General features: G+C 41.7%; 3 protein-coding genes and 1 pseudogene across 3 annotated transcripts; all 4 read right to left on the bottom strand.

Annotated features, from left to right (window-relative positions):
- Positions 1 to 1,626: 1,626 nt before the first annotated feature.
- On the bottom strand, positions 1,627 to 2,586 carry LOC118672459 (keratin-associated protein 9-3-like). The gene has a single exon (XM_036342139.1). It carries the CDS (start codon positions 2,581 to 2,583, stop codon positions 2,173 to 2,175), a length of 411 nt encoding a protein of 136 aa, XP_036198032.1. The 5' UTR covers positions 2,584 to 2,586; the 3' UTR covers positions 1,627 to 2,172.
- A 1,835-nt stretch (positions 2,587 to 4,421) lies between these two features.
- LOC118672458 (keratin-associated protein 9-3-like) lies at positions 4,422 to 5,111 on the bottom strand. The gene has a single exon (XM_036342138.1). The coding sequence runs from the start codon at positions 5,077 to 5,079 to the stop codon at positions 4,669 to 4,671; it is 411 nt and encodes a 136-aa protein (XP_036198031.1). The 5' UTR covers positions 5,080 to 5,111; the 3' UTR covers positions 4,422 to 4,668.
- A 630-nt stretch (positions 5,112 to 5,741) lies between these two features.
- On the bottom strand, positions 5,742 to 5,914 carry LOC118672595 (annotated as a pseudogene).
- A 4,491-nt stretch (positions 5,915 to 10,405) lies between these two features.
- LOC118672460 (keratin-associated protein 9-3-like) lies at positions 10,406 to 11,177 on the bottom strand. The gene has a single exon (XM_036342140.1). The coding sequence runs from the start codon at positions 11,152 to 11,154 to the stop codon at positions 10,744 to 10,746; it is 411 nt and encodes a 136-aa protein (XP_036198033.1). The 5' UTR covers positions 11,155 to 11,177; the 3' UTR covers positions 10,406 to 10,743.
- Positions 11,178 to 12,673: the final 1,496 nt, after the last annotated feature.

Here is a 12,673-nt window from a genome sequence, read left to right as displayed (position 1 = left end):
GGTTAAAGTAGTATATGTTGAAGAAGCGTCAGGGTGAAGAGGAAGTGGGAGCTCCAGCAATGCGTGTTCCTTTTATCAATAAAGGAAACTCACAGCTGACTTTTAGATTTCATAGGCCAGGGCCATATCTCTCTATTTCTATCCTTTATTTTTTAAATTTATAAGCTTATATATAGTATTATACTACAGGCATCTGCAGGGAATAGCAGGCATGACATGTTGGCAACTTTTATTGTCTCTATAGTTTTGCCCTTTTCAGAATGTCCTACAGTTGGAATCAGATAGTATGAAGTCTTTTCAGATTGGCTTCTTACATTAAACAATAGGCATTTAAGATTCTTCCATACCCATTTGTGGTTTGAGAAATCATTTCTCTTTATCACAGAATAGTGATATCTATCGAATAGATATACCAAAGTTTGCTTATCCGTTCACCTATGGAGGGACATTTTGGTGGCTACCAATTTTTGGCAATTACAAATAAAGCTTCTATAAACATTCATTTGCAGGTTTTTGCATGGACATAGCTTTCAACTTATTAGGGTTGGAATACTGAGGAGCACAATCGCTGCACTGTGCACCAAGTCTACGTTTTGTAAGAAACAACCCAACTGTCTTCCAGAGTGGCTGTACCATTTTGCCTTTCCACCAACAATGAGTGAGAGTTCCTGTTGCTCCACCAACATTTTGCTACCTTTTGGTGTTCTCATTGCTTTGGTGTGTAGGTTGGCTTTTTTCTTTTTCACTCTTTTTGTTCCATTTAGAATGACCTCAAGGCCCTCTTCAAAGATCACCTCCCTTGGGAAGTCTTCCCTAATGCTGCCCCCAGCGTAGCCCTTGCTGGTCCTGAAGTGTTACTACTTTCCACAGCAGGATCCACCCAAAGCCTCTCCACAGTTTCTGAAGGTTCCTGGGGCATTACTTTCCTGCCATTCCCCTCGTCTGTTAGGTCCTGGGCTGTCATTCCCTTGAATCAACCCAGACATGAAACTCAGCTCCTTGCATAGGACAATTGACCACCCACAGATTGTGTGAGTGTGACAGCTTAATGTGGAGGGATCATAGAGTAATATTCATGGCCTCTCTTTCTTCTTTTCTCTCCTCCCTTTCTGCAATAGGAAATATTCCTCTTGGTCTCATGTGTAATGTTTAATGCCCTTTTCTTAAGCTTTTGGGGTTGCCAGCATGCATATCCCATGTGGATGAACCTATTTTAAGTTCAACTGTTGAGGCATCTTGGTCACAAAAGCATCTATCCCTAAGGTAGAGGGAGTTTTTTTTTCTATGAACTAAGAAAATATAGTTTTTCTCATCACACTGTATGTAGCTATTTTTACACATTCTTTTTCTTTCTGGATAGTAAGGTCCTCCAGGATAAGAATTAATTTTTCATCTTTCTGATTTCCATAATCACTTCATTGAAGTGGTGGTCAATACATTTTTATTGAATGAATACACTACATATGGCTTCAGTCTCTTTTTAAAAAGAAACGAGTGTATTTCTTACAAGTGGACATTCTTGAACTATAAGCAGTTATGTACAAGTGGAGACACTGACCATGATTTCTTTGCCCAGTATATAACATTTATTAAGAAATGACAGAAGACACTGTATCACAGGTATAATTAAAATAGCCAAAAGGAAAGATCGTTATGATCCCCCCAAAAGGGGTGGAATCAGATTTTGAAATATGGGAAAGTCTTCTTAGAAGCTGAATGTTGGGTGAAGAGCCTCCATTCTCTCTGGTGACATCTGAGGAATGCCGCTTGGCTATACTTTGGTGCCTTTAATGTTGAAAATTTTTTTTAGGTAAATAGAAGGTAAAAATAGATCACAAAGCATTGGAAAAATAGACTTGTGGACAGCTCTCAAGGATAAAATCCACAATATGGCAGCAATTTTCAACCCTGTGGGAAAATCGGGAATAGTAGATCCAAAGCAATTTGATGATCAGCAGGTGGGCTCACAGCACTTCTGTGTCCGCAGTGGAGAGTCAAGGTATTCATAGTAGAGTGGAATCTGATAGAACTCATCGACTTGATAGCCCCCATAAGAGCCCATAACAGAAACCCAAGTAGAAGTCTGAGAACTTGTTAGTGGCCCACGGGTTGTGGAGGAGACATTATTCCGATACTGTGTCCTGGGCAGTTAAAAATCAACAAGTTGGCTTTTTAGCAGGTGGGCTCGCAGCAGTAGCAGCAGCAGGCTGGGCGGCAGCAGGACTGTCCACAGTAGGATGGGCGGCAGCAGGCGGCCTGGGCATGGTGCAGCTGGCAGCAGGTTGGGGGGGTGCAGCTCACCACACAGCAGGGGGGCAGGCAGGTGTCCTCCACGCGGCAGTCAGGGCGGCACCACCTGGTGCGGCAGCTCACACCTCCACAGCCACAATCCTGGCCACAGCTAGTGCCGCAGCCGGTCCCACAGCAGCTGGTCTGGCAGCAGGTTGGCTGGCAACAGCTGGTCTGGCAGCAGGTTGGCTGGCAGCAGCTGGTCTGGCAGCAGCTTGGCTGGCAGCAGCTGGGGCCACAGGTCCCAGAGGAGCAGCTGGGAAATCCACAGAAGCTAGTTTGACAGCAGGCCATGGTGTCAGGAGTTGGGTTGCTTGGAGGTTCGGTGGTGACTGCTATGTTGGGCCTTTTATATAGTCTGACCAGCTGGTATTTATACAGTTTTTACCATATCTTCCTTGTTTTTGTTTAAATTTGCTCCTCAGTGGGCCTCTGATTGGCTTACACATAAATACTTATGACACATTATGAGCAGCAGTTTAGAAATTACTTTGTTTTATAGTTTATTTGGACTCCTCAGATCGGTCTTTTGCTCTTTGGAATAGGTTTGTGGTTTTCAGAGTCCTGCTATTTTTGTCCATGTCAACACACGTGCTTTATAGAGGTATTTATTCCACGTGACACTCTGTCCAGACCTCTAGGGCTAAGGATAATTGTGCTCCTTTTAAAAAAAACTATTATTATTTTTTTTTTTTTGCCTCTGGATGTATAGACTAAATTCTCTTGAATTTAGGACATCAGGACAACCACTGAGTTGAAAGCATGCCTTCTGCCATGCATAATTTAGTTTCCAAGTAATTTACTCCCAACATCAAGTCAGATTCCCATTATAGTTCCTTTTAACCAGTTTGAAATGTGCAAATATTATTTGTGTTTCAGGCCAAAAATCTTTTCGTGTGAACCAAATGACATAGTATATATAAAAGTGTCTGGTGGAGTGCTTACCTACTGGTAGTATCTCAATGTCTGTTGAATATGATTTTGAATGGGAGGAGTAAAAGGCATGATTCATGGGTGCCTGTACCACTTAATGATTGAATAGAACTTTCAAGCTTAGTGCCTCTCATGAAGGAGTCCTTGTTATGGTCAAAGGAGACAAGGAAATGCTAAAATTTTTTTCTGCATTTGATAGTTGAACCAAGGCTCAGGAAAAGCATCTGGGAGTTAGGACATTTTGAAGGATATACTGCCATTTACTTTATTCTGCTACTAATTAAATGGTAGAGGTAAGTGCTGGGAGCTTGTAAATAATTTGGAAAAGACGGCTTAAAGTGTCTGATATTTTGTCATGTTGTATTTTGTATGCTGCACTCAAATTACTTAAAAATTAATTGGTAAAAGGTATTTTGGGTCTAGATTTGTGCTAACTTCTTAAGAGAACATCTTTCAAATTGGATCGCAAAGTGCAGAATATATAGTTGTTTTATTTTTCTGATACATGTGTCTGACATGTGGTGCTGGTGGAACTCAGTAGCTATCTACATAGCTGTTTATTCTAATTTCGTTTAGACCAGTGATGCACCTTATACATACTTATAATGGAGGGGAGTGTTGGGAGTTGAAGCGTAGAGATCAATTTGGGGGTCAGTGGGAAGAATATATTAGGGTAAGGCATAGGAATTAAAACCGAAATGCTCTTGGAAAATAGTGTCTGATAGCATCTGGTAGATACTTTCAAATCTATTTAGTCGGCATTACAGTTTCTTTCGCTATTAGGCATACATGAAGGAGAACATCTAGTAGATTAAAGGGAAGGAGATTAAAAGTCGTAGAAGTACATCTAGGTAGAAATCCCATAGCTTTGATCAACCTGAACATTTTAGTTAAAAGTGGCCTTATTAGTTTAGACCTAATCATAATAGATTTGGAGCATGTAAGTTTTTGGATAACTGCAAGTATTATTTACTGCATGGAACATCTCATTAACTGATGGGTGAAAGCATAATATAACTTGTATTTTTCTGGTTTAGACTTTTTGTTTATGCCTTAGGATTATTATCAAAGTGCAAATCCACTTCTCTTGAATTTCAGCTGAAGGTGGACAAGCTGAATGATGGAAGACAATGACTCAGTTTGCTTAGCACAAGTAAACATTTTATTTTAAATTAACAGGGTATTGAAGGAGAAAGCAGGTCTGAAAATGTGTGGGGATCACGAAATAGGGAGGAGGACAGAGCTGTCATTGATCTGACACTGGTTAATACTTGTTTTCAGTGGGAGAGTTCAGCACACTCAAGAGGGGCCTAAGACTTATGATTTCTGAGCGGCTTAGAAACATCGCTATACATAGCATCCAAGTAAAGTTGAACACTTCTTTAGAGATCAAGGCAGATTTCCTGAGTTGCTCCTTTCATTCTTAAGTAACCAGCAACCTTCCTTTTAGCAGGTGGGCTCGCAGCAGTAGCAGCAGCAGGCTGGGCGGCAGCAGGACTGTCCACAGTAGGATGGGCGGCAGCAGGCGGCCTGGGCATGGTGCAGCTGGCAGCAGGTTGGGGGCGTGCAGCTCACCACACAGCAGGGGGGCAGGCAGGTGTCCTCCACGCGGCAGTCAGGGCGGCACCACCTGGTGCGGCAGCTCACACCTCCACAGCCACAATCCTGGCCACAGCCAGTGCCACAGCCGGTCCCACAGCAGCTGGTCTGGCAGCAGGTTGGCTGGCAGCAGCTGGTCTGGCAGCAGGTTGGCTGGCAACAGCTGGTCTGGCAGCAGCTTGGCTGGCAGCAGCTGGGGCCACAGGTCCCACAGGAGCAGCTGGGAAATCCACAGAAGCTAGTTTGACAGCAGGCCATGGTGTCAGGAGTTGGGTTGAGAGGTGTGTTGTTTAGAGAAGTTTCTGAGTTTTGGTTGCACCTTCTACATCTGGCCTTTTATATAGTCCCCAGAGACACCTATTTTCCTAATGTTTAGCATCTTTCCTTGAAACTATTTGCAAAGTCAGTCTCTGATTGGCTAGTACCTGAGTTGTTTAGAAAGTTATAAATAGCATTTCAATAGCCTGCTTTGGTCATTGCTCAATTAAGTCTCATTACATTTCTTCTTTGCCCTGTGGGGGCAAATGAAGACTCATTGTGGGAGCCAATCATGGCAGCTCCTCTTAGTGTTAGTCACATGAGGGACCAAACTTGAGCCAACCACGGCCCTGGCTTGCTTTGTCGAATCTGTCTTTTGATAACTTTCAAGTAGAGTCTATCTGAATGAACATTTTCTTTGTAGGTGGTCACTCAATTAGGATCATGATTCATAAACACGTTGTCTAGACTTGAATAACTAACATTAGTGTCATCAAGACATGAGCACTCACTTGGTTCATCAGTATCCAAAAGAAGTATGCCTTTCTGTGATCAGAGTGTGCAAGTTTCAGGATCCTCAGAGCTCTAGCGGGCTTTTATCTTCATCGTCAGTGTACATATTCCCAACTGAGACCCTAATGACTTTAGCTTGTAGATTGTTTTCTGACTGTGCTCAATTAAGAATATATGCCAGTAATGAACACACACTTTTAACAAGTCAAGCAGTACCAAAAGTTAATATTTTCCCTCCCTATCCCAAAATACACATATCCCTTCCAAAAGTAGTATTCCAGGAGATAATCACTTGATCTTAGCCAAAAGGCCGAGAAGCGATCCAGGAGATAATCAATATTAAGTTTGGTACCTGTTCTTCAATACCTTTCTTCCTTTTTTTGTCAACATGAAGCAGCATCTATGCACATAGATCTTATAATTCAGTAGTCGGGGTCTCCTATACTACTTATTTTTTAAAATATATTTTTATTGATTTCAGAGAGGAAGGGAGAGGGAGAGAGAGATAGAAACATCAATGATGAGAGAGAATCATTGTTTGGCTGCCTCCTGCACGCCCCCTATTGGGGATTGATCCCGCCCTTGACCGGAATCGAACCTGGGACCCTTTGGTCTACAGGCTGATGTTCTATGCACTGAGCCAAACCAGCTAGGGCTATACTATTTTTTAAACAACTTAATTGTAAAATACACATAACATTTATCATTTTAACCATTTTTAAGAGTACAGCTCACTAGTGTTATGTAAATTCACATTGTGAATTCTTTTTATCTTGCAAAACAGAAATTCTATATCCATTAAACTTTCTCTTTCTCTCCTCCCCAAACCCTTGGCAACCACCATTCTACTTTGTGTCTTGATGAATTTGACCACTCTTGTTACCTCATACAAGTAAGATCATCCAGTATTTGTCTGTTTTGTGACTTGCTTATATTCTCAAGAGTCATCCATGTTGTAGAATGTGTCAGAACTTCCTTTTTAAAATTTTATTGTTGACACTATTACAGATGTCCCCTATTCACTCACCCCTGTTTTGCCTGTCTCCACCCAGCCCCTTCCCACTCCTCCTTCTGGCCTTCAACACAATATTGTCTGTGTCCATGAACTATGCCTATATGTTCTTTGGCTAACCTTTTCACCTTCTTTCATCCAGTCTCCCCTCTCCCACCCCTCTGGCATCTGTAATATCCACTGTATGTATATACCTCAGCTTTTTTAATCTATTCATCCATCAATGGACACTTGGGTTGCTTACACCTTTGGCTGTATGATTAATACTCTTTTGGTTTGCAAACTGGCCCGCATACACAAAGGGCAAGGAGAAACCAAAGAAAGAGCAGACCATTCCATATTAATAGGTGGCAGATTTAAAAAGCAACAGATAACATATGCTGGCAAAGATGTCGAGAAAAGGGAATACTAGTACACTGCTGGTGGGAATGCAGATTGGTGCATCCACTATGGAAAACAGTATGAAATTTACTCAAAAATTAAAAATGGAACTACCATTTGACCCAGTGGTCCCACTTCTAGGAATATATCCTAAAAAGCCCGAAACACCAATCAGAAAGAATATATGCACTCCCATGTTCATAGCAGTGCTATTTACAATAGCTAAGGTCTGAAAACAGCCCAAGTGTCCATCAGTAGATGAGTGGATAAAAAAGCTGTAGTACATTTAATGGAATACCATGCAGCTGTAAAAAAGGATTTCTTACCCTTTGCAACAGCATGGAGGGATCTGGAGAATAATATGCTAAGTGAAATAAGCCAGTCAGAGAAAGACAAATATCATATTATTTCACAAGTGGAATCTAATAAATATAATAAACGGATGAACAAAATAGGTCCATAGACAGGGAGGCATGGAACAGACTGACATGTCCCAGAGGGGAGGGCGGGGGGGGGGGGGAACAGGAATTGATTAACGAAAGAACTCATATACATATATGCATAACCAAAGGACACAGACAATAGTGTGGTGAATGCCTGGGGTGGGGCAGGGGCTGGGAGAAGGTGGGTAAAGTGGGGATAATTGGGGGACCTCTGTAATACTCTCAACAATAAAATAAAATTTTATTAAAAAAAAACACGTCATCTTTCACCATGGAGTATGATTTGGGTGTGGCCTTTTCATATATGACTTTTATTATGCAGAGATAGTTTCCTTCTATTCTTAGTTTGTTGAGTTTTTTTTTTTAATCATGAAAGACTTGAATTTCATCAAATGTTTTCTCTGCATCTATTGAGATAAGCATGTGTTTCCCCCCTTCATTCTACTATGTGATGTATTGGATTGAATGATTTTTATATGTTGAAAATCTACTTGGTCATGGTGTATATCCTTTACTGTGCTTTTGAATTCTGTTAGATAGTATTTTGTCAAGGGATAGTGCATCAATATTAATCAGGGATATTGGTCTGTAATTTTCTTTTCTTACAGTGTCTGTCTGACTTTGGTATAGGGTAATGCTGGCTTCATAGAATGAGTTTGGAAGTGTTTCCCCTTCTTTCATTTTCTTTAAGTGTTTGGTAGAATTCATCAATAAAGCCGTCTGATACTGGGATTTTCTCTTTTAGGAGGTTGTTTATTACTGATTCAGTCTCCATCTTAGCAATAGCTCTGTTCAGATTTCTATATTTCCATGATTCAGTTTCGATAGGAATTACCCATTTCATTCAGATTATCCAATTTGTTGACCTATCCTGTACATACTGTTATTGTTTCTTTTAAATAGCTATGTGGTATTCCTGAGTATGATCACACCACACTCTCTTCAGTCATCCCCTACTGATAAAATCTCAATTGTTTTTAGTTGTGCTTTTTGAATTTTAAAAAGATCATAGAATTTTAAGCTGAAAGTAACTTTAAACAAGTCCAGAGTTAGGTGATTAGAGATGGTCACATGCTGTAGGGAACTGAGCTCTTAACTGAGAAATTAATTCAACCAAAGAGGCTTCTCACACTGGTTCTATCATTAAGCGACTGAACCTCAGAAAAGTCACTTAGTCCCTCTGAGCATTGGTTTGTTCATCTGTAAGATGAGATGCTTTCTCAGACACCTCCAGGGCGAAAATTGTGCTATTGCTCCACCAGATCATTGGTTGCTTAAGGGCATGATCTGCCCATGTCTGGTTCACCTTGCTTTCGTAGATAGTACCTTCTGCACCATCTGCATGTCCATGCTCAGTATGCACTTGTTGAATTAAAGAGGGAATGAATGATGAGCAGTGTATGGTAATGATAAACAGCCGACTTTGCCTCCTACCAAAGTCACTTGTCTGTCTGTTTGTTTGTTTATTTATTTATTTATTTATTGTCCTCCTTTCTGTTCTGGTGTTCAAGGGGTGTTTTCTGGATTGGATCAGGTTTCTAGATGCTGCATCAGGGTAACTGATTCTTTGCTTACATGTTATTCTTTATTCATGCTTTCTAATTACTTGATTTTTATTAGCCTATAAATGAATAAAGCATTGGAATTTTAACCAAAGTAACATTCTTTCTTTTTTATCCTCACCCGAGGCTATGTTTATTGATTTTAGATAGAGAGGAAGGGAGAGAGAGAGATAAAGAGGAAGAAACATCATTTGGTACCTCCTGTATGCAACCTGATGGGCAATTGAACCTGCAACCTAGGTATGTGCCCTGGTTGGGAATCGAACTTGAAACCTCTTGGTGTACAGGATGACATTCCAACCAACTGAGCCACCCAGTCAGGGCCAAAGTAATATCTATACTAATAAAAGGGTAATATGCTAATTAGACTGGATAGACCAGACGTCCTTCCTGACAAAGCCACAGTGGCTGCGAGGGCTGAGGAGGGCCGGCACAGCTGCAGCGGCTGGCAATGGCAGCAGCAGCAGGGTGATGGGGGCGGCGCCTTCCCCTGACTGGCTGGGTCCCCTCCCACAGAGGGAGGCCAGACTGCGGCTTAGGCCCGCTCCCTGTGGGCTCCCAGACTGTGAGAGGGGGCACCCCACTCCCAGGGCACAAATTTTTGTGCATCGGGCCTCTAGTTCTTAATAGAAAAGAATACCTTCAGTCTCATCCAGTTCTAATCCCAAGAAACCATGAATTAATCTTGATCCTTTCTCAAAAATTTGTGAAATATTTTGCGATACTTGTGTTTAAATTCATTGTATATAAGTATTATATATAAATGCATCTATATGTATAATACATATGTATTTTTGTTAAGCATATATTTTAAGCCAATGTACAATATGTTGATTCTAAAAATAGAGCAAATCTTTGTTGTCCTCACTTTCAGTTCAGAAATTAGGGAAGAAAAGTTTTTGGAGTAAAAATCTCCATCTAATTAAAAGCATATTTCCCCAACTTGTAGTTCTCTTGCTTTATTCTGCAAGACCACATGTAAATGGAAGAGTGGGATTTACTAGCATACATTACCAGTGTTTGAAGATTGCCTGAAAGAGCATTCCTTTAACAGATGTGAAAAAAATGACTCATATTCTGGCGCTAGATTCAGAGGTCCTGGCTTCTGTAGCTTTCTGGTTGTGAAAGCACTGTGTGAGGTCAGGACTTGGTCATAGAGCTGTGCCATTTCTGAGGCCCTAGAACTGCCTTTTCTGCATGTTTTTATGGATCTTATCAAATATTTTCCTAACATTGTATAAGAAGAGCAGTGTGGGGTAGCAAAACCAGATTAAAATATTTTGCATAACTTTCTATGAAATATACCAATACATCATGAGTACACTCAATGAAGAAAAGGAGATATGTCTGCTGCACCAAATAAATATAATTTATTAGGCCTTAGTATAGTATTCCTTTTTTATGGGAAGTGCAGTTTGAAGGATGGTAGATTGAGGAGGTGAACGCGTCTAAGAAGTATAGATAGTTCTTGCCCGGCTTCGGCAGCACTGAGTCCTGGAGCATGGGATCAAATGCTTGCTGAAGGTCAAGCCCAATGCAAATTGGTTTTCCCATTTCTTGAGTCAAATTTACATTTTGGCAGCCTCAGTGGGGAGATCAGGTCTGCAAGGCTCAAGTATTTGCTAACTCCCACAACAAAAGTCAAATAAAAGTTCCAGAACTTGTTAGTAGTCCAGGAATGGTTGAAGAAATAATTAGTTCATGGATTGAGTTGGAAGTTGCAACTTCAGGTTGAAAATCATTAACTTGGCTTTTAGCAGGTGGGCTCACAGCAGTAGCAGCAGCAGGCTGGGCGGCAGCAGGACTGTCCACAGTAGGATGGGCGGCAGCAGGCGGCCTGGGCATGGTGCAGCTGGCAGCAGGTTGGGGGCGTGCAGCTCACCACACAGCAAGGGGGCAGGCAGGTGTCCTCCACACGGCAGTCAGGGCGGCACCACCTGGTGCGGCAGCTCACACCTCCACAGCCACAATCCTGGCCACAGCCAGTGCCACAGCCGGTCCCACAGCAGCTGGTCTGGCAGCAGGTTGGCTGGCAACAGCTGGTCTGGCAGCAGGTTGGCTGGCAACAGCTGGTCTGGCAGCAGCTTGGCTGGCAGCAGCTGGGGCCACAGGTCCCACAGGAGCAGCTGGGAAATCCACAGAAGCTAGTTTGACAGCAGGCCATGGTGTCAGGAGTTGGATTGAGAGGTGGTTTGCTTGGAGAAATTTTTTAGGTTTGGTGATAACTTCTACGTCGGGCCTTTTATAAGCCTTGGCCAGCTATTATTTACATAATTCCCAAAGTCTCTTCCTTGTTTGTGTTTAAATAACTTGTTTCTGAATGATAATTGCCCTGTCCCTGAGTTATTTGTGCAACCTTCTGAAAGCCTTTAAAGCTTTATTTTATTTGGTCTTCAATTAGGATTCTTTACCATGGCCCAGTAGTCATTAGCGTTCACTGAGTACGTAACCCCTAATTTCCCATATTCGTTACAATCTGCTCATTGCCCAAAGAATAATTGGCTGATGCCTCACCTTTAAGGAGTGTCAATATTACTCTATGTTGACTCTAATAATTGAGCTCTTGGGTCTCACATGACAGTTTGATGCTCAGCCACGTGGCCTCCAATGTCGACAGCTGCCCCTTCCCTACCCTTTCTTTTCTTCACTTTGCCAGAGCAGCAGAGTGATTCAGCGGCCAGAACGGGATGCTTTCATCGGGGGCTGGGAAATATGGATGAATTGGTACTGAAAACATTTTTGAAACACTTATGTGTCCAAACAGTTCTGAGTACTTTGCTTGCATCAATTCATTTAATTTTCACAGCAACCCTACAGGGTAGGTATCATTGCTTTTAAACCATTTCTACGAGGACAGTGAGCCACAAACAGATTTAAGGTATTCACCCACGTTCACGCTAACAAATGGTGAATCTGAAATTTGAACCATGCCATCTAACTCCAGACTAAACTTTCAATCATTACAGTCTTTTCCATGTAAGCAGGTGTTCGAGGGAAAACCAATGGAAATTTGCCCTATTTTTTACAGGCTTTTGGAGAGTAGAGGGAGGAAAGACAGAGTTTAGCTTGAGTAATAACTCTGTGATTAGAGATTTCTCTGGAGATTTTATTTAATTTAAATTTTTTTTTATTGATTTCAGAAGGAAGGGAGATGGAGGGAGAGATAGAAGTATCAGTGATGAGAGAGAATCATTGATCAGCAGCCCCTGCACACCCTCTACAGGGGATCGAGCCCACAGTCTGGGCATATGCCCTGACCAGGAATCAAACTGTGACGTCCTGGGTCATAGGTCAATGCACAACCACTGAGCCACGCCATCTGGGCAGGAGATTTTATTTTTAAAAGCTATATAATAGGTATACTTCAAGAAAATCTTAAGTGCTGAAAGAGTTAATGAACGTGACTTGTGACTACTTGACTTGTGACTTCATCCAATCTTTGATTTTAGGCTCTTCTATAGATTTAAATGTTCTTTTCTTAAAATTGAGATATGATTGACATATAATATTGTATTAGTTTTAAGTGTATAACAATGATTTGATATCCTATATAATAAAATGCTAATATGCAAATTGTCCCCTGGAGCGGGAGTTCAACTGAGAGTTTGACCAGGGGGTGGGGCTGGCCAGCCAACCACCCATGGTCCCTCCCCCCGGCCAGCCAGGCCTGATTAGCCTGATCG

This window comes from Myotis myotis, unplaced genomic scaffold, assembly GCF_014108235.1.
Source record: "Myotis myotis isolate mMyoMyo1 unplaced genomic scaffold, mMyoMyo1.p scaffold_m19_p_17, whole genome shotgun sequence".
Taxonomy (NCBI): domain Eukaryota; kingdom Metazoa; phylum Chordata; class Mammalia; order Chiroptera; family Vespertilionidae; genus Myotis; species Myotis myotis.
This window is presented reverse-complemented; position numbering and strand designations above follow the sequence as displayed.

Bases quoted from the DNA above. Each gene is read 5' to 3' on its own strand.
- LOC118672459 (XM_036342139.1), bottom strand. From the start codon at position 2,583: ATGGCCTGCTGTCAAACTAGCTTCTGTGGATTTCCCAGCTGCTCCTCT.
- LOC118672460 (XM_036342140.1), bottom strand. From the start codon at position 11,154: ATGGCCTGCTGTCAAACTAGCTTCTGTGGATTTCCCAGCTGCTCCTGT.
- LOC118672458 (XM_036342138.1), bottom strand. From the start codon at position 5,079: ATGGCCTGCTGTCAAACTAGCTTCTGTGGATTTCCCAGCTGCTCCTGT.